This window comes from Physeter macrocephalus, chromosome 7 (genome assembly GCF_002837175.3).
Source record: "Physeter macrocephalus isolate SW-GA chromosome 7, ASM283717v5, whole genome shotgun sequence".
NCBI classification, from domain to species: domain Eukaryota; kingdom Metazoa; phylum Chordata; class Mammalia; order Artiodactyla; family Physeteridae; genus Physeter; species Physeter macrocephalus.
The window spans coordinates 65,455,773-65,476,354 of NC_041220.1; the positions used below are offsets into that span (position 1 = coordinate 65,455,773).

At 41.5% G+C, this 20,582-nt stretch overlaps 1 protein-coding gene across 1 annotated transcript in view; it reads right to left on the reverse strand.

Moving 5' to 3' along the window:
- Nucleotides 1–19,185, reverse strand: part of BTC (betacellulin) — a 43,133-nt gene extending 23,948 nt beyond the window's left edge. The window contains exon 1 of the mRNA XM_007113835.4: nucleotides 18,804–19,185. Coding sequence (XP_007113897.2) covers nucleotides 18,804–18,867 — 64 coding nt within the window. The 5' untranslated portion in view covers nucleotides 18,868–19,185. The remainder of the gene's footprint in view (nucleotides 1–18,803) is intronic.
- Nucleotides 19,186–20,582: the final 1,397 nt, after the last annotated feature.

Sequence of the window (20,582 nt, forward strand, 5' to 3'; positions counted from 1 at the left end):
TGCTAAAGAAATAGTAATGGCATGAAAGCTGTGCAAATAATTGGAGATTACTCTTCACAGACGTTGAACTGAGAAAGGGAGGGGGGTTAAGATTAGTCAATATGTACAGAAAAAAAGAGAGTTATTTTGCTTTTGTTTTATTATGAAAGATAATTGACAGGACGATGCCAAAGGTACAGGAGAGAGGCAAAGGATGAATTAACAACAGAGCAGAGAGGTTGGAAAGTTAAGCCCAAAAGGCAGGGCCACTTCTGCAATTGCGATGTAGTCCTTTGCAGTCAAAGTTAGTAATTCTGGCAAGTATAACTCTATTTTGAGTGAATGGAAAGTCTTTGGAAAATAAGAGCTTAAATGTATTTTATATACAATACATCTGACCTCATTGCTCAAGGAAATCCAAGTTCTGGTTAAAATGAGTGGGAAACGTCTAATGTGTTTCTCAACTTCCACATTACTGGCATTTGGACTGGATAATTCTTTGCTGTGGGATGCTGTGCATTGTACTATGACTAGCAGTATCCCTGGCTTTTACCCACAAAATGCCAGTAGCATCCCCCTCCCTTCCTCCACCTACCACTGAGATGTCACAATCAAAACTGTCCCCAGACCTTGCCAAATGTTTCCTTGGGGGAGAAATTACATTGGTTGAGAACCATTGCAATTCTCTCCAAACTTAGATACAGAAAACGTAAGATCTTCCTTCAAAAGAGTCACAAATTATATTAAATTTCAGAATTAGTAAGAACCTTAGAGGTATTCAAATCTACCAACCCTCAGCTCCCCTAAAAACATTCCCTGGGAGAGTTCACCTTTAAAATTGCAGCACAGAGACTTCACTCCCTTCTAAGGCATCACATTTCAATGAGACCATTCATCCATTCTTTCACTCACAATCATTCATTCATTCAAAAAACATTAAGCACCTATTTCTAAAGCTCTATAAATGCTTCTTTATGTTGAACTGGTTTTTGCCTTCCCATAAGTTTACTCTGCTCATTGGGATCACCTAGAATAAGTCTAATCTCTCTTTCTCGTGACTGATCCTCGTATATTTGAAGCCAGAGATCAAGTCTTCCTGAAAGGATTTCTCTTCCTCAGGCTAAACATCCTGGTTCCTCCAACCGTATTTTACCTGACATCATCAAGACCTCTCATAAGCCTTGACATCCTCCTTAAAAACAAGGTTAAAATACAGCGCGATTTTACATGGTTTGGCAAAGACAGAATAGAGTGGGGCTCTCAGCTCTCACGTTGCGGGCACCATATTCCTGATAATTCAGCTCCATAGCATATCAGCCCTTTTTAACTATTCCATTAAATACAGGGGTTTTATTCTGCTTAGAAGAAAAAGAAGCTCTTAAACCACTTATAGGGCTTCCCTGGTGGCGCAGTGGTTGAGAGTCCGCCTGCCGATGCAGGGGACACGGGTTCATGCCCTGGTCCGGGAAGATCCCACGTGCCGCGGAGCGGCTGGGCCCGTGAGCCATGGCCGCTGAGCCTGCGCATCCGGAGCCTGTGCTCCGCAACGGAATAGGCCACAACAGTGAGAGGCCAGCGTACCGCAAAAAAAAAAAAAAACCACTTATACTCCCGGAAAGCAGTGTATTGATGGCTTTTTTGTTCTTTTTGTTTTTGCTCTGTTTTGTTTCATTTTCATTTTAACCTGAGAAATGATTTTGTACTTGTCCATTTTAAATGTTATTGCGTTAAATTTTACCTGTCATCCAAATATTTCACAATCTCTTTTTCTTATTCTTTCATTCCGCCTATTATCCATGCATCCCTGCTGCACATGACCTGCAGAATTCTCAGATGCATTCAAGCAATAAAAACAAAATAAAACAAAATAATGTTAGATTAGCTGCATTTGCTAAGTGACTGGATATTGAGTTCCTATTTCTGGGGTTGGTTTTTATTTTTTTAGTGGAACATTTTATTTTATTTTATTTTATTTATTTATTTAATAGATCTTCATTGGAGTATAACTGCTTCACAATACTGTGTTAGTTTCTGTTGCACAACAAAGCAAATCAGCCATCTGCATACACATGTCCCCATATTCTCTGGGGTTGGTTTTTAAATACCAACTCCACTCATAAAATTAAAGACAAAAAGGAAAAGAAACCCAATTCTGCTTTAGTGAGTCAAAGCTCCATTTACTTTTATGCACTTTGAGATTCTCAAATTAAAAATTACAGAATGTATTAAAAGTATTATCCCCATCAGCCATCATGGAGAATGAAGTCATTGAGAACAATACAAGCATTTAAAGAAACACAGCTTGACAAGGAGCATGACCCGCTGTCTCAAAGTTACTGCTAACGCTGAGGTAAGTCACACACCAGCTGGGTCAACTACTTACAAAGATCAAATGTGACCAACCTAAACAGTCATATACGTTGTTATTTGCCTCATCTCTGAGCTGAACTTTCCATTTTTAGAGCCAAGTACATTTTATATTTTTAAAATAAACATAACATTATCACAAAATGTCCATACATTATATTCTGATAACTTAGGATATCTTCTTAGATACCCTAACTTCTACTTGTGTTTACTAAATCCAGTGATTTCCTATGACATCACATCAATCTTATATTAGGAATCAAACCACACTCCATGCCCCATTAGACAATTCAACTGTAAATCAACAGAGAATGTGTCCATTTATGAATATAAGCAGAAATTAGAAAAATACTTCACAGTCAGATCTCTGATATTTCATTTATATTAGAGGGAAGCAGTATAGATTAATAGGAAAAAGATATTTGAAGTCAAATGGAGCTGTATTTGAATCCTGAATGTACCTTTTAATCACCAGCTTTGTGATAAGATTAAGTTACTCAGCATTGAACTTCAGGGTCTGCATCTGTAAACTGAGGCCCATAACATATAACTTACATGGTAACGATTTAACTGTCTGTTTAAAGAAAGTGCAAAAAGTAAATTATGAATTATCAACCCAGTAATGCCTGGCAACAAGATAGGCACGCAACAAAATAGCAGCTCTAAGAAAACAGAAGTAAAAAAGAATTCTTATTACTCTAGTAAAATATAGATTCTCAACTCTCATGAATGAATATTGACAAATTTCTACATTTATGATGTGATTTGACGTGTGTATAAAATAAGCTTATGAAACAAACTACAAAAGATAAATACACATACAGATTATACTTCTATAGTGCACTTTTACATATGTGTTCAATGAGGAAAATCTGTATGTTGGTCTTTCCACATGCTGCTTTTTTCCAGTGTTTTTAAAAAGAATTTTTTTTTTTTTTTTTTTTGTGGTATGCGGGCCTCCCTCTGCTGTGGCCTCTGCCGTTGCGGAGCACAGGCTCCAGATGCGCAGGCCCAGCGGCCATGGCTCACGGGCCCAGCCGCTCCGCGGCATGTGGGATTTTCCCGGACAGGGGCGCGAACCCGGTTCCCCTGCATCGGCAGGCGGACGCGCAACCACTGCGCCACCAGGGAAGCCCTAAAATGATATTTGACATTAATGCACCTCAACTGATTAATAGAAATATGTCATCTTCTGCATGTATGGTTCTTTGTATTTTTCAGCACAGTTCTGCCAGTACTCAGAATGGTGTTTATGTCAGATGGGAGTTACTGATTCCGTTGGTTAGTTAAGTGATTCAGTGATACAAATATAACAGATAAAATCAGATCTTAGATGATACTATTTAACAGTCAAATGGATTATATTTGATTAGAAATCTAATTTTAATTTCTGAAAGATAAAGTTAACAAAATTTTAAAATTTAAATCAACGTTAGGAGTAAAAACTATAAGCATCTGGGGAATTTCCCAATGTATCTTTATTGTCAAAAAGAAAAACAGAATCTTGAGTATGCATACTATACACAAAAAGTATTTTCTATGTCCAAAAAGAGGACATGTCTAAAATGGAGTTGAAAAAATATTAAGGGGTGGAAATGCTGTTTAACATTGAGCTTATGGGTGGCTGAGTAAAAAAGTGTGAAATAGATTAAGTTTGACATTGATGTTCTCCTTCATCTTTTTTTAACTCCTTTTCTGTCTTTTTTGTTGTTGTCTTTTCCCCTCCTATAAACCAGTATCCTCCTACTGCTTTAACATTTCCCCTAATACAACATAATTTCCTCATAGATTTCCCTTTCTAAATGTATTTGCTTTCAAAGCAGACCTGCAAGGAGAGAAATTGCTTAACTCAACAGAAATACTCTAGAATCAAGTGCCTCAACCTGGGTCTTCTGGAAAGCAGAGCCTGAGACACAGATTAAGGGGTTATCACTTTATTGGGGAGGTACAAGCTCTGGGCCATGAGAATGAGAAACAGGGAAGCAAGCAGAGAAGAAGGCAAAGCAATGCAATGTGTGTACCCGTCATGCTGGGTGCAGCTCCAGAGTGAGCCACAAAGACACTGAAATGAGTGACACATTCACTCATCCATGGGCCATGTAAAAGGTTCCGAAAAGAACTGTGTCTTGAAGTAGCTCACAGAAGAAAGAATGAAGGAGGAATTTCTCTGCCCCAGTCACTTCCATCACCCATTTTGTTTTGGACAAAATTTTCCCCACTGGGTGCTGCCTCCCCCAATCTCTGGCCCCTTGGTGAGTGAGAGGCCAGAACACATGCCCTGGGACATGGCCTCGAAGTCCCAAAAGAGGGGCAAGCTGGTATGAGTGGAGAGCTGATCAAGGGACAAGGGAGGTAGTTGAAAGGCCCTTAAGAAGTGCATGATTTTGTGTCCCAGTACAGTGAGGATTTGGGGTATCAGGACACTTTGGGGAGCCTTGTTCCAGGACAAGGAGGGACTTTTCTAAGGTCTCTCAAATCACACCACCTGGAGGACTGCCTATTCTACAAAACTGAAAGACAGGCTTCCAGATTTTCAGAGCCAGGAGGGGAGGCCAAGACAAGGGTAGAGAAAAAATAAGAGAGTCTTCACAAATAGTTTATGTCCATTCAAAATCAGGAGAGTAGAATATGACCTCCTTCCTCCTCCTCCAAAAAAAAATTCAATTCCAAACGGTAGAAACAATATCTTGGTGTTTAAGAAGGGCTTAGAATGATGGATAACATTTTTTTCACTCATAAAAGAACTCCACACTCTTATATTTTAAAGCCCGGAGAGGGAAGTAATTTAACAACCTGTCATACATAAACTAGCTCATATATCTGAAAGCTGTCAACACCACGATAATGTCTTTGCCAGTAAATCAACCATTTTATTTTTGCCATGACCGTTATTAAATCTGTGGCAACAATGACTAAATTGAATGGGAACCCTATAGCAACCTAGAGCTAGTTTCTTAGAAATCATCAGTTGTCAAAACTTGATGTTTTGAATTCTATCCCTTTATGATAAGGCCGGACCAGACAGTCAGACATTGTAGCGCTTTAAATGAAAAGCTCTGGGATCACTGAATTTCCATAATAGTTCAAAGAGAGGAGGCAAAAGGAACCATGGAAAAAGAACAATTTGTTATCAAGGAGGATTATCTGAGTGCAAAATGAGGAGGAATAGTGGAGTTGGCTTCTGGATCCAGCGATAACACAGCCTCTGACCCATGAGGAAACAGTCATCAAACTTTAATAATGGTAAAGAAAAAAACATAGGGTGTCAGAGTAGACGCTCTCCCAACCTGAAAAAGCCCCAGAATTTAAGCCCTTAAAATGAGTTAGGATAACTCAAGCCAACTTAACATTAACTCATAATTATCTTTATTGATCAAACCATTTGCAGAGACCAGAAACATCAATCCATCGATCAATGAATATCAGACAGTATAATTGCCAGGTATAAAGAAAATAAATTCTAATAGAATTCCAAAAAGAGGCAATGTTAAGCTGAAGAAATTATAGGGGAAACTTCCACAAAAGAAGTTGGAAACTAAAGGGGACCAAAGGCAATGATGTAGAAATGAGCTGAGTGTGTTTTGGGGGACAATGAGTAAAGATGTCCAGCTGGAGTTAAGAATTATACAGAGAAGTATCAAGAAACAAGGGCCTTCTTGATGTGTGTGGTGTGACTGTGAAATAATTCAATTGATTTTCTTGTGTGACCTATGACAATGACTCATTAGGAAACAGTCACACCACGTTTCCAGTTGAAACTTCAATGTCTGTTCACCACATCCTGAATAAAGCAGCTGACTAATCTAGAAATCAAGAAGTATTTAATAGTGGTGAATGCTGTTGGGTAGAAATCATTAAGAAAGAACGGGGTGCATTTCTTTTGCTACCCTTCTGCGAAGGCAAATGGAAAGTGTATCGTTTCACCTGGCATCTAAATCACATTTTGTTCTTCTTACCCTCTATTACAGGATAATTATCATTTATCTAAAAACAAGTAGAGAATCTTCTCACAGAAGTTTCCTATCATAGGATGTTAGAAATTTGCAATGTTAGAAATTTGTCTCCTGAAATAATAACATTTGAAATTTTTGTCAATATAATTTATCAATTATAGTTATGCTAGGGTTTTTCCCCATCACAACAGGATCCCAGGTCATAATTATTATCTTAATAGATGGTAAAACATAAAGAGTGAAGCATCTTTAAGGCAAAAACTGAGCCTGGGGCAAGGGATTGATACTATGTCCCCAGATGTCCTCTCATCACATCATATGAGGGGTACATGATATCTACATGGCATTATTGGTGATGTTAACCTTGATATTTCTATTCAGGAAAAGACATGGTGGAATAAAGTTTGGGCCGCGTGGGAGTGAAGTCACTCAAGTGATTTTCTTTTTCAAAATTCTTTACCATTAGCTCCCCAGGTCTCCATCTGTCCTGTGTCTTCTCCTTGCAGAGAAGTCAGCTGACAGTACCAACCTCCAAAATACCCCCAAGTGAAGTAACATTATAGTAGCATCTGTAATTCATGGAGTCATAAGAACCTTTGGTGGTCATTTGGTCCAACTCCTACCTCACCTAGGAATCACCTCTACACAGCTTCCCGTGAATGCAATCCAGACCACAGACATGCCCAGGCATGGGAAGTTCACCACATCCCAAGGCAGCTGATTCCATTTTTTCAGAGCTCTACTTGGGAGAAAATTTCCTAAATTAATGTGAGAGCTGTCTTCCAGGAATGTTAGTTCATTCATCCAAGTTGTATACTCTGAACTACACAGAGGAAACCTTTGTTGGGTCAGCTTTTCAACTATTTGAAATTAACTCTTATAACCAAAACGTTCTCTTTTCTACCCACCACCCTGACCTCTATCCTTCTATCCTTTCAGTTGTGTGTGTGTGTGTGTGTGTGTGTGTGTGTGTCTTTGGCTTCCCCATCAATCTCCTGTCTCTTGTCTTTCCAGAGCATCAATGATTTCCTCAGAGCTCACTCACCAGCGACCTCCTCCTGAGCCTCAGCCTCCGCCATCTCCACAGTATTTGATATGGTTGATATTCCCAAATCTTCCATCTAAAACTCACCCTCCTCTTGGCTTCTTGACTTATCCTTCCCTTTTCACTCAACTCTGCCAGTTACTTTTCTGACTGCTACACCATATATGGGTGCCATCAACACTCTGCCTTCAGTCCTCTTTTTCTTCTGATCATTTTTATTGTGGTAAAATATATACAACATAAAACTTACTATCTTAACCATTTTTAAATATACTGTTCAATGATATTAAGTACATTTATATTGTTGTACAACCATAACCACCTGATCTCCAGAATTCTTTTTATCTCACAAAACTGAAACTCTATACCCACTAACTCCCCATTTCCTGCTCCCCCAATCCCTGGCAACCACCATTCTACTTTCTATCTATGATTTTGCCTTGGTCTTCTTTTTTATAATGCCATTTGATCTCACGAAATCCCCATAGACTTAGTGTTGGAACAAATATGTACTGAGGGTTAACTGTGTGCTAGGCACTGTGCTAGAGCCTGAAATTATAATCAGCTAAATGATTCATTTATATTTTCAGCCCTATTTTCTAACCAGATGATTGTCCAAACTCGCTGGCCATTAAAATTTCCTGTAGAGCCATTTTTGTAATGATTTTTTTAAATTTTGTAATAATTTTAGATTTACAGAAAAGTTGCAAAGTACACAGCATTCCTGTACACCCCTCACCCACTTTCATTTCCTCTAATATTATCATCTTTCACTACTGTGGTACATTGATCAACATTAAGAACCAGCATTGGTAGATTACTATTGACTAAACTCAAGACTACATTCTGACTTCATCAATTTTCCATTAATGTCCTTTTTATGTGTCAGAACTCTTAGGAATTTGGCATCTTTGATGACATTTACCCTGACCAGGTAGTGTTCACCAGATTTTTGCACTGTAAGGTTATTTATTTTTTTTTCCTTTTCATACTCTATTCTCTGGAAGCAAGTCACCAAATCCAGCCTACACTCAAAGAGGTCAAGGAATTAACCCCTACGTCTTAGAGGGGGGAGTATCCATCTTTATTATTTGCAGTTATTCCATAAGGAAAATTTGTTTCTTCTCCTGAAAAGTCTTTAAAAATTTAGATTCATAGGGACATGTCAACCAGACTTTAGTAGGTCTGGGGAGAGGCCTAACAATCTGTACTTTTCGCTTTTCTTGGAAGAACAATCAGACCTGGGGTCCACTTCTCTAATTTGCAGTCAACATCCATATTTCCAAATGCTCATAAGACTTTTGAATGTCTCAAAAGCAGTTCACATCCCTACCAGAAAAAGGAAGTTCTCTTTCACATATGGCACCATAAATTCTTGTTCTCTCCCAGGTTAACAGTGTTGGAAACAGCTTTAATACTATTTTTTTTACTTAGACAAGTCATTATGTCATATAAATTGTTGCTTAGAAATATTTATTGAATTTATTCCTTTCTCTCCGTTGCCTGGTCCAGGCTTTCTGGGCTAGGTAAAACCAATCTTAAAACCACTGCACTCCCTGTATAATTCCCCTATTGAAAATATCACAGTAGCTACCCATTATCCATTATTATTGCACTCCCGAGAAGGAGTCCTTCTAACGTGAGTTAGGGACAAAATGATGCCCTTAATGGTAGAGAATGGAGCTGTCATAGAATAAAGTGAGGTCTTCTGTGAGAAGAATAAAGTTCATTCCCATTAGTTTCCTCTCTCTCTAAGTGTTATGTGGTCATGAGCCAGTTCCCTGAATCTGTCCTCTTGGATAAGCCTCTTTCTCCAGGTGACACTGCTACTCTAAGATGGGTGTGGGGCTACCCCCGGGTTATGAGCCACCTCCAGTCTTAGAAAACCTAGCAGTACATGGTTAGGAACCTTGAAGCAAACCACTCAGGTCAGCCTCTGATCTGTACTTAGCTCTTCACCAAGCTATAGGGCCTCCAGTAAAAATGGAGTCTAGACATTTCCACAGAATTAAAACAGGCTCCTCAGGTAGGAGACCATATAATATTTTAAAATAAGGTCTTGACATATAATTAAAAGCATACATTTATGTAAATTACAAAACCTCCTAGCTCCAATTCCTAGGAAATCCTGCAAAGATGTCACTGCATTAAGAATTCAGGATCCTGTGGGAGGGTGTAGGTTACGCTGCCTGTGGGGTAGGGGTGTTGGTGGCCAGGGATGAGTTGCTTTCTCCAGCAAACCCTTCAGGACCAAAGAGCCGAAGGCATGACAACCAGGACACTCATCGGCAAAAAAAAAAAAAATTTAAAAATTCAGGACCCTGCCTAATGTCCTCATTCTGAAAAACAAGTCCTTATCCAGTCAATATTTCCCTCAATACCACACAAAATCAACTCTTTGTTCTGTGCTTTGAGTCTGCTCACTCTCTGCTTCACCAAAAAAAGAAAAAAAGTAATTAATTTATCCACCTTCTGATTTTTCTCCCATTTTTTTCCTCTACCACCATCGTGGAAAAACTAACTCAATTCCCTGTTTCCTTGGTGGTATTTTTTTCACAATCACTTCAGCCCATAATAAATTCTCCTTCTCTGAGATGTTTAGTCTGTACTAGGTAATTTAAACTCTGTTAAGTATTGAACTACTTACTATACGATGTTTTATTTCTGATGAACATTTATACCCAATATAATACAAACTCTTTTTGGAAAGACAGCGACTTGGACAGCTCTCCTTAATGCTAAACACAGTATTAGACACACTTTATAATAGTATTAGACACACTTTAAAATAGTACAAATACTTAGCTATGTCTTCCTCATTATTACATGTTTTAGAAATAAAGACTGTACTTCCCAAAAACCGACCGAACACTAGGCCACAGTGGTTCGGGATAAATTCTTGCTTTGGGATAAGTTCCCGTTTTGCCGATGGTGGTAGTCAATATCTCAATGTCATGAGCAAATCTCATTCTATCAGGTCAGCCTACTCCGGAATAGGAGGTACAGCCGCCATCTCAGTGAGGAACTGTCTAAAATAAGTCATTGTTAGCAAATTCGAAGGCATTAAAGATGGAATATAAACAGATGCTGGAAAACAGTTTTAGTTTCTGATTGTGGCAGCTAGGAAAGCATGCGCATGCGCACATGCTGAAATTACAAGGTTTACGTCAAGATCTTTGCGACGCGCTCTGAGAAGCTACGGGTCTAGGAGAACTTCCTGGGCTGTGTGCATTCAGATTTATTCTTTGAACAAATATATATTGAGCACCTACTATGCACAATAATCCTCTAGGCACTGGGAATATAGCTGTGAACAAATCAGACAAAAATCCCTGCCATCGTGGTACTTACATTCTAATGGAACTGTTTAAAGAACTGTTGAAAGCATGGTTATAACGGGGGCAGATTTCTTTTTTTTTTTTCCTTTGCTTGCTTCCAGTGGTGAATATTACAGCAATTTCATTTGATCAAAGTACAAAAACACTCCAGCTGGCTTAAATGAACACAATGATTCTATTTCTCCTTTTTAGACATACCTATGAAATACTTTAAAAGTTATCTACATATTCACAAAGTTAAGAATATTAATAAATATTGAGCATTTTCTAGCCAACTATTCTACTAAAATCTTTTCCTGCATTATCCCATTTTATCCTCAAAACACTCCTGTGTCCCTAGATGATAGGTACTATTATCATTATTATCATTCTATACATAAGAAAATGCAGGACAGGGAGATTAAGTAACTTTCTCAATGTTACAAGACAATTATTATGGGAAAACTGAATATTTATGCATGGCTGTCTGCTCCTTAAAATCTCAAAAAAATTATTTTGTCATTAGAAAACTTTTCTGAAACAACTTGTTTATTTTCCATTTGTCTGACATTTAGAAATGAATTTTGACATTGCATCATCATTCATTCTTCCAAAATGACAGTTTATTTCTTTTTAGTTAAGGCAGTTATTTGTATAACCCCAATAAATGAGACAACCCCATTTTGATGAGATTAAAAGTATTAAAATTATCTTGTAAATATTTCATTTTTCTCTGCTATGAAGGCTCACTTTTTATCTGATTCACCTTAAGATGTTGGGTTTTGGTATCAATGCCAGGAAAGTGCTGGAAAGCTTTTCACTGCATAAAACTAGGATCAAAATTGGCAGTTGAAGAAGAATCTATAGACTATTTTTTTAGAAACAGATAAGCACTTTGCTTTTGCAGTGGCATTTCTTACATTTGTTCCTTCCTATCAAAGCCAGCCAAAATAGAACTCTTGAGAATTTTTATCTATTGCCTATTTCATAACTAGTGGGAACAGGAATTTGAGAAATAAAGGCAAGGGAAAGTTTTCCACCAGTTGGTAGACCCTGATTACATTTCAGAAGTACCCAGAATTTAAAAATCCAAATTTTTTTAAATTAATGATTTCTTCTGTGCTTTCCAATTATCCATTATAACAGCTCATGTTAATCCAGAACTTAACTATGTTCCAGGCACAGTTGAAGTGCTTTATGTAGTAACTCACTTAGTCCACATAATAGTCTTGGTTCTATTGCTGTCAGCTTTTACAGATGAAGAAACTGAGGCCAAGAGGGTTTAAGAGATTTGCCCAAGATTAAGGAGTTGGTAAATCACAGCAACAGGGGAGTCATGCCTAGATGGTCTGGCTCAGAGTCTACACTCTTGACTACAACATCACGTTGATGCAGGATATGCTCTTTTTACTCCTCAGGAATAGGCCTACAGGTCCAAACAGGGGGAATGTAAAGCAAGGTCACCTCTCTCCATTTGCCCTAAGGAGTGTGCCCTAAGTGTCACAGTGTTGCAAGCAGTCCAGGAAAGTGCAGGAGTCACCCACAGGTTCAGGTTCATTTAAGGATAGGGTCAGAGTAGGATGGCCAAAGTGATTCTAGGCACAGACCAAAGTAAAACACCTGGTCTGATCAATGCCAACTGTTCACTACCACCTGGGATGGCCTGGGCCTGGGATATGAGTAGGCAGGTTTCCTGGCTGCGATGAAGAGCCAAGAGTCCAAGAACATGAGGTATAGCCAGAGCCTGGGGTGCCACAGATGTATGGGTAGGCAGCAGAGAAAGCAAAGATGGTAGGAGACTGCTAGAATGAACTTAAATGCTTTTAAAATAAGTCAGGAGAACTGGGTTCCTCTTAAGTACAGTGATATGTCATTGTACTATACTTTAGTGTCCTATCACCCACTGTCTCCCCCATTCAGCAACAAATATTTATCTACTATGATCCAGGCACTGTCACTTCATCCTCATTGTTCAGGCTCATAAAGCCAGAACCTTAGACAAGTTACTTAATGCCTCTATGCCTCACATCCTTGTCTACAAATGGGAATAATCCATTTTGTCTAGTTTGTGTGTTCAGTGGATAGTGTTATATGGGGGAAACAAGTTATTACACTCCTAGAAGAATGTCCAGCATGCATACTACATAACTGCTCTGCTATTATTTTTGGTGTAAAGATCAATGAGGTAACGGTATGAAAATGCTCTTTCAACTGTGAAGGTCCCCAGAATGTAAAGAGTTATTATGGTGAGATTCCATACCCAAGGTTAAGCAGATATGTGAATACATAGTAACATCTTGTGTCAGTCACCCTGTGAGACTGGACCAGTCAAGTGTCAGAAACTCGGCAGGAAGGTGCTCATGAACAAGTCGAGTCTGGGTCTCCTAAAACAGCCTCATTCAGCTCTAGGACAATTTCCTGTCCTTATTAGTGGGCTTTCTGTACTAGGGGCAGAGGTAAGCCTTCCTCTCCTACTCTGGACAGGCCTGGACTGTGTGGCTCACAGTACTTAGATCTAACCATCAAGGAATCCAGACAATGAAATCCAGCCATGAAATATTTAGACATGACCTTAGTCAGAGAAGTCCTCAACACTAAGTCAGACTGCACTCAGCCTCCACAGCAAATCTATCTCAACTTCTACAGGCGCCACCAAAGGTTTTTTATATATTTAATACTAAGCAGAAACCCGTGAACATAACAACTTGGTTACTCCCAGCTAATGAAACACATGTGCATTTGAAGAAATTCTAATCAAATAAGACAGCAAATCACCTCACACCTCACAGAATTCAAAGGGCATTTTTTAATGAACCATTGGAGAATGCCCTGAGTCCAATGCTTTTCCCTCCCCGCTTGAAACACCTATTTGAAAAGCCTATATTTTGACTGATGAGATCTGCCCTTGAACCAAATATATGAGAGATAGATAGCATTACCGAACATGAGAAACAGAAGGAGACTTACTACTTGCCAAACAAAAGTCCATCTGTGAAAGGATCTCTATCAAGACGGGAAGCAAGTCCCAAGTAAGAAGAGATGAAGAAACACGTCCTTCTACATCATCTCTGAGTAGTGGGCATGTTTTGCCAACAAGAAATAGAACTGTTTACTGAACCTGCTGTTCCTTTAATGCCTGGGCATTGTCACAAACAGCCACTTGCATTCACTCATTCAATTAACTAATATGTTTTCACCTCCCACTATGTGCCAGGAACTCTTTATACATCTCAACATCTCAAACATAAGGCTAATGGAATGAGTAAATCCATCGTTTTGCAAAGAGAAAAATGCTATATTAGTAACTCATCCTGTTATACAACCAACTGAGACACTTTGAAATAAGAAGGCTGAACACAAACATTGTTATACATTTTGTCACTGTTTCGGAATCAGTGCTTCTGATTCCGAAATAATATACTACATATCCTCAAAAAAATGTAAAGAATGAATAAAGTACTTCTTCGCTATTTGACTTGATCTTGCTGATAATCAAAGTAGGTTACTACCTAACTGATGTAAATTAAGATTAAATACCCAATCTCTCTCCAACCATCTAAAAAATCTCCTCATTTCTTTAAAATCTAGCAATTATAGATTCATTTGGGCTACCAAGATTCCTCTTTTAAGACACAGATATGGTACTTCCCTGGTGGCGCAGTGGTTGAGAGTCCGCCTGCCGATGCAGGGGACACGGGTTCGTGCCCCGGTCCGGGAAGATCCCACGTGCTGCGGAGCGGCTGGGCCCGTGAGCCATGGCCGCTGAGCCTGCGCTCCACAAGGGGAGAGGCCACAACAGTGAGAGGTCCGCGTACAGAAAAAAAAAAAAAAAAAAGACACAGATATGGCTGGGCAAACTGCAGTCATTAGCAGTACAAAGCATAGCCATTTTAATCAGATGACTTTCCTCTTAAATTTTACTTTGGGGGACTCTTGACCAACTGGAATATGGATTCTTTGTGGATCCAGGGGTTTGTCTGCAGTTTTAGAAGTGTATCAGGATCGTGGCTTAAGCCTAAACTGCATGCAGCCCAGATTCTGGCTTATTTGCACCCTCCTGGGAAGACACTAATTCTAGCGGAGAAGTTGACAAGCATGGTTCGTGGATTAGAAGAGTGACTCGGACAACAGCTTGGTGCTGTTTCTCTGACTGTCCCCTCAGCCTCCTAGTGACATTCATGAGTTGATTACTATTAGAAGGTGAGAAAAAAACAAGATGAGGCTTTCCCACTGGGCTCTCCATGGATTTCAGGAGCACAGGGTACTGGGGTGAGCAGTCTCAACAGAGATGGGGCAGTGCCAGGGGCATGGACAGACACATGGACTCTCTGTCCTGGGCACCTTTGACCTCAGCACAGATATTTGCAGGCCAAGCATCAGCAGGGCCACCTTCAGCGGGCACAACAAAGCTTGTCTGATTATTGGGATCTTCCAGAATTATTTGGGAATTTCCACACAACAACTGAGAATGGAGCAATAGCAAAATTTGATTTGTAACACTTGTTAATATGCAAGTGTGGCCTGCGAAACCTGGGACTTTTGAAGAGGAAAAAAACTCCCAATGCTCTTCTAAGCCCAAAAGCATATCTGAAGAGGCAAATTCTAAAATCTTCACTGTGTGGGGCTTCAGCTACTTCCTTTGTACAATGAGAATTTTACCTGCTGCCACCTACTTGCTTTACAACTTGAAACCTAAATGTTACATCATGAATACATTCATATTCTCAAGAAGAACTAAAAAAATCAACTTACATATATTAATGGTTTAGATTTTAATAAGGAGGGGAACATATTTTTGGCCTTAAAACTCACTCATTTTTTTAAAAAGAAACGTTTTTTTCCCTTTTTCCCTAGTTATGATTTTAGCTTTAGTTTGTTATAGCAATTGGATGAGAGGGAGAAATTTAAAAACAGAATAAATAGGGAGTCCAATTTCTTCAAGATTAAAAAAAAAACTTTAAACAAAGTTATTGCCCCTTTACCATATTTATCAAAGAAGCAAGCATCCATGGTTCTCTTTGTTAAGGTAAAGTTTACAGGAAACAAAGATCCATTACAAGTAAATGAAAGTTAAATATTATTATAAAAAAATGTTCTCGGGTTTCCCTGGTGGCGCAGTGGTTGAGAGTCCGCCTGACGATGCGGGGACATGGATTCGTGCCCCAGTCCGGGAAGATCCCACATGCCGCGGAGCGCCTGGGCCCATGAGCCATGGCTGCTGAGCCTGTGCGTCTGGAGCCTGTGCTCTGCAACAGGAGAGGCCACAACAGTGGGCCGCCCCCGTACAAAAAAAAAAAAAAAAAAAAAAAATTTCTTAAATTCCCAGTAGAAATGTTCATTAAAGATCAGCAGAATGTCAAGTTGGTAAGCACCTTAGTCTCATCTAAAGCAACTCGTTTCTTTTATAAATGAGAAAAACAATGCCCAGAAAATTGTAACTTACAGACATCTCAAGTCACGGAATGGCAGAAGCGGGAACCAGGTCTCACGTCTGCTCAGTACCAGCTCTCAAGGCACTTTCACTGTGACATACATACACACACATACACGCGCGCACACACGTGCACCTAGAACATCGCACAGCCATTGCTCACATTCTTTTCAAGAAGTAAATAAGATAACATGTGACTTAAATTAGGAATGAGACTTAAAAGTTAAATAGGACCATTTAATGGAAACACTGATGTCAACAAATTACATCCTTTGGCATTTTGCAAGGAGTGGAGCCTCTCAGGGAGTCTAGAGACTGAATTCAATTCCCTAAACCAAACATTCAACGAGGCAGTTGCACACTTAGGTTACCCTGAGTTACAACAGCACTGGATTAGAATTCTGTTTTGTTTTTTTCATTTCTGCCTTTTGACAAGTTTTGAGAAAAAAATAAAGTACCATGTGATAGTAAATAGGGAAGAATGTCCATCAACCTGCAATAGTCATTTCTACCATAACACTTCTGCTGGCACATCACCCTAATCTTGTCCTGTATTAGCTTGTGCCTGGATTATACCTGAGACAATCAGGTCCTCTGGCCCTCTCCCCTCCTCCCACACTGCACCCCACTGCCAGGTTTATCTCCTTAAATCATTGTTTGTATTCTATCACTCTGTAGTCAAGACCTATGATGGTGTGTGATTAACTGTTTATTGATTTATATCAAAATATTTTAATCTGGCTTTTTTGGCTCTTCATAATTTGTCTGCCTCTCATTAGCTCTACTTTCTGGCAGGCTGACTGCCTGTCTCTCCAGGAAATTAATCTCATTCCCATCACCAACCCTTCATTAAATGCTTTTTACCGCCTTTTGTCCCCCTCTCTCCCCTACTACTGATATTTCAAATCCTACCAAGTTTCAATCGTACCCACTCAGGTCCTCCATGCAATCTCCCCACTGCTCCATACCTCCCTGTGGAGCTCTCCTTTCTCCGGTTTCATGACTTTTTCTCCTATTGTTTCATATCTGTTAGTCCTGCATTCCCAACTTCAAAGTAACATCTTTTAGGGCAAGAATCATGTCTTAGGACTCTCTTGAGCCCTCCTTCCATCCCCATTCCCATACACTCTAGCATCTTGCTGACTGTAGCAGATTTTCAGTAAACACTTTGACAGTAGGACAGACCAGATAAAATGGAGGAAGAGAACGCCAGCTTCATGCAAGTGATGCTGGCAAAAGCATAGTACTGTCTCTAGGCCTAACTCTCAGGCGCATTGCCCTTTTTCAGGCTCCACATCATTACATCACTAAACTGTTTCTGATCTCTTCCTCTGCAGGGTTTGAAAATCAGTCCTTTCTCTCTAACCATGATCTAAGTCTGATCCACTTCTGACCAAGGTCATGACACCTTTAAGGCACCTCTCTTATTCCAAGGACACAGCCAAATGGAGGTTTCCATTTAGATCCCACCTCACCTCTTTTCCTCCATAAGAGAAAGCCTGGCCCTTTCCAGGCTGGAAGGTAGTGTCCTCATCTCATAGACACTTCAGCTGTGGAGACGCTCCTCCTCCCACGTTGATGCCCCAAGCCCAGATGTCCCTACCCCCATCCCAGCTAGGACTAGAAAATATTGCCAGTTTCCCTTCCCTCTGCCTGCACCCCGCACAAATGACCATGATGCAGAGGGGCTGCCTTGCAATAGTAGGATTTTCCCACTTAAGTATCTACCTGCTACCTTCCCATACTAGACGGTACTGCTTCCAGCAGTATACACTTGCCCCAGCATCCGAAGTTCCAGCTCTCTCTCTCTGCCAGCACTGACTCCCAAGGAGGTGAGGAGAGCCCCCGGGAGGGCCAGACATCCTACCACTCTTCCCTCACACCAGGTGACCGACCACACCCAGGAGTCCTTAACCTAACCACCCAAGTTTCACCTTCGAAGTGAAGAAACGTTTGCTCTCTGCAACTTCTCCTTAAAATAGGAAATAATACATCCCAAGGAAAGCATCTATGTGTTTCATCAATAGTGCCCTCAGTAAAATATGTCATCTCCCTTTCCTTTCGCTTCCCTATCAGGAACAGGAGATCCAGGTCTCAAAATTTGAATCTTTTTTCCCTCCTCCTTCTCCTCCCAACTTCGCCGGCAAGAAAGGGGTGGCATAATTCATTTTCGGGCCTTCCTCAGCTCTCGTCTCTCTGGGGTCGTCCCCTTCCTCTCTCTAGCACGCGCCCAGGGTGCCCAGGCAAATTGCTCTCCACCCTGCTCCGCACTCCCGGAGGCCTGCATCTCAAGCCAAGGAGTTCCCTTTCCTCTTCTTCCCAGGGGATGTCTTTTCGGTCTAGTCTCCCAGGCTCCCGCTTTGGTGGATTTCCAAAAATCCTCCACCTGCCACACCTCCTCGCTCGCGGGCACCGCGCCGCAACGCCCAAGAGCACCTAAGCCCCGGCCCTCCGCTCTGCGCCCGCCCACGGGATCCCTTCCGCCCTCGGACCGCCCCCTGCGCCCAGGGCCGCCGCAACAGGTGCAGCCCCAGGTGCCCAAGTGCCGGATCCTTAACCTCGTGCTACCCCAGTCGTCCAAGTTCTTCGACCCGCTCCTGCCAACCCCAGGGCCCCCTCGGGTCCAAATGCCAGCGCGGTAGGCTCGCCCTCCCTGCGACTCCACCCTAGACTTTCCTCCTGGGTCTCCAGCGCCCAGTGCGGCCACTTACCCAGGGCGAGGGCCAGGAGCAGTGGCAGGGAGCTGGCGCCGCTGCCCGGGGCGGCCCGGGCCATCAACCCCGCTGCCGGGCCGAGCAGCCCCGAGACGAGTCTCCCGCCTCCTCCTGCGCCCCCTTCCCGGGCCACGGGCGCCCGACGGGGTGCCTGGAAACGAATCCCGGAGCTAGCAAGAAGCGAAACTACTCCCCAGCCTGGCACCCGGCTACCGGGCGGGCGAACACCCCGGGCGGGCGGCCGACCAGCTACGCGAGTGTCGCCGGGAACAGGGAGCCTCCTATTTATCCGCGCTCTTTCTGCACACACCCCATCGGCGAGGCGCAGGACTTCGTCGTGGTGGCCTCCACGCCGTTCCCACCCAAGTTACCCCACACCCACACTCCGGGACACTTGCGGGCTGCCCTCGGGTCAGCTCACCCACGCCCCCTGCTGGGTCGCACCTGACGGTTCATTTCCCTCCCCTTGGGGAGTCGAGGAGGTGGGGAGGGAGCGGAGAGAGAACACGTGGAGGGGCCCGAGGTGCGGGGCCTGCGGGCCGCCGCGGAACAAGCCGGCTCTAAACTCCCTCCCCGAGCCCAGTGAGCGAGAACCGCAGACCCGGACTGCTCTGGAATTCCAGCTCCCCTTATTTCAGCCAATTGCCGGTGTCCTGGAGGGACCAGAGCCAACACTCACTGTGGTTAACCTCAGGCATTTGACAATTTCCAAGCTTCTCTTTTCCATACATAATTTGTTGAATATCTGGGAGTGTGGGCTCACCAAGAGCTACTTTAAGGATGTCACTTATATTTTTTATTTCTCCATTTACTCGTCTCTCCATTGTATTTTCATTTATTTATTTAATTCATCAACTCTGTTGGATCTATAAGAATAAGGAGAATGCTTTTTGCCTGGGGCTTGCCAAGCACTATCTCTACTTCAATACACCTCTTCTTTGAGGAGATGTGGAATCTGATGGTTCTGCACCAAGCATTTCCTGGAACACAAAGGCATCCGCACAGCTTTCAAAGACAGAAAGCAGCATCCAGTTTTACCTTACATGATTAATATGCTTGTCTCCAAAATAACTAAAGGGTACAGCAGTTTTCGTACTGATCTATATTCCTCTTGCCTGATCAATATGTGTAATCATGCCTCCTCAGTACAGAAGTTGTATTTCTATAGCATCCGAAAGTCCAATGAACATTCATTTACGTAAGAAATGCAGTTCAGATGTCTTCCCCTTCCTCCCCATTGTTTAAATGAAACAAATTATCATGTGCTTTTCTTCGACAAGTTACATTTCATTTCAAAACCAATTCACATTATTTTAGCGCGCCAGGCAACCAATATATCCAGAGGAATAAAAATCAGTTGGTAATTTCCAGAATCCCATTCTAGCACCCACATGACAGCTCATAAAGCATCTACGAGAAGACAGACATGAGGTTTAGAGAATTCAAGGTTGTGAGATAGACGGTTACTGCACCCCAGATAAAAAGGGCAAGAGCACACAAAGCCAAGGGGATTTGACATCATCTCCCTCCTTTCCATCTCCATCCTTCCCTTTTCCTTTCTGATACTGTCTCCTTCCCTCAGGATCAAGGCCCTAGGTGAAGGCATCTTTCACTCTGAGATGGCACCCTAGCCAACAACTGTCCTGGTATCCTCAACAGAACATTACTATTTTATTTTCCTCCTCCACAAATGTTAATAAAAAATAAAGCAAACCTAAGCAAAAAATACCAGATGTTTGTCAAATACTGTACAGTGCCAAGACTTGGTGTAAATGT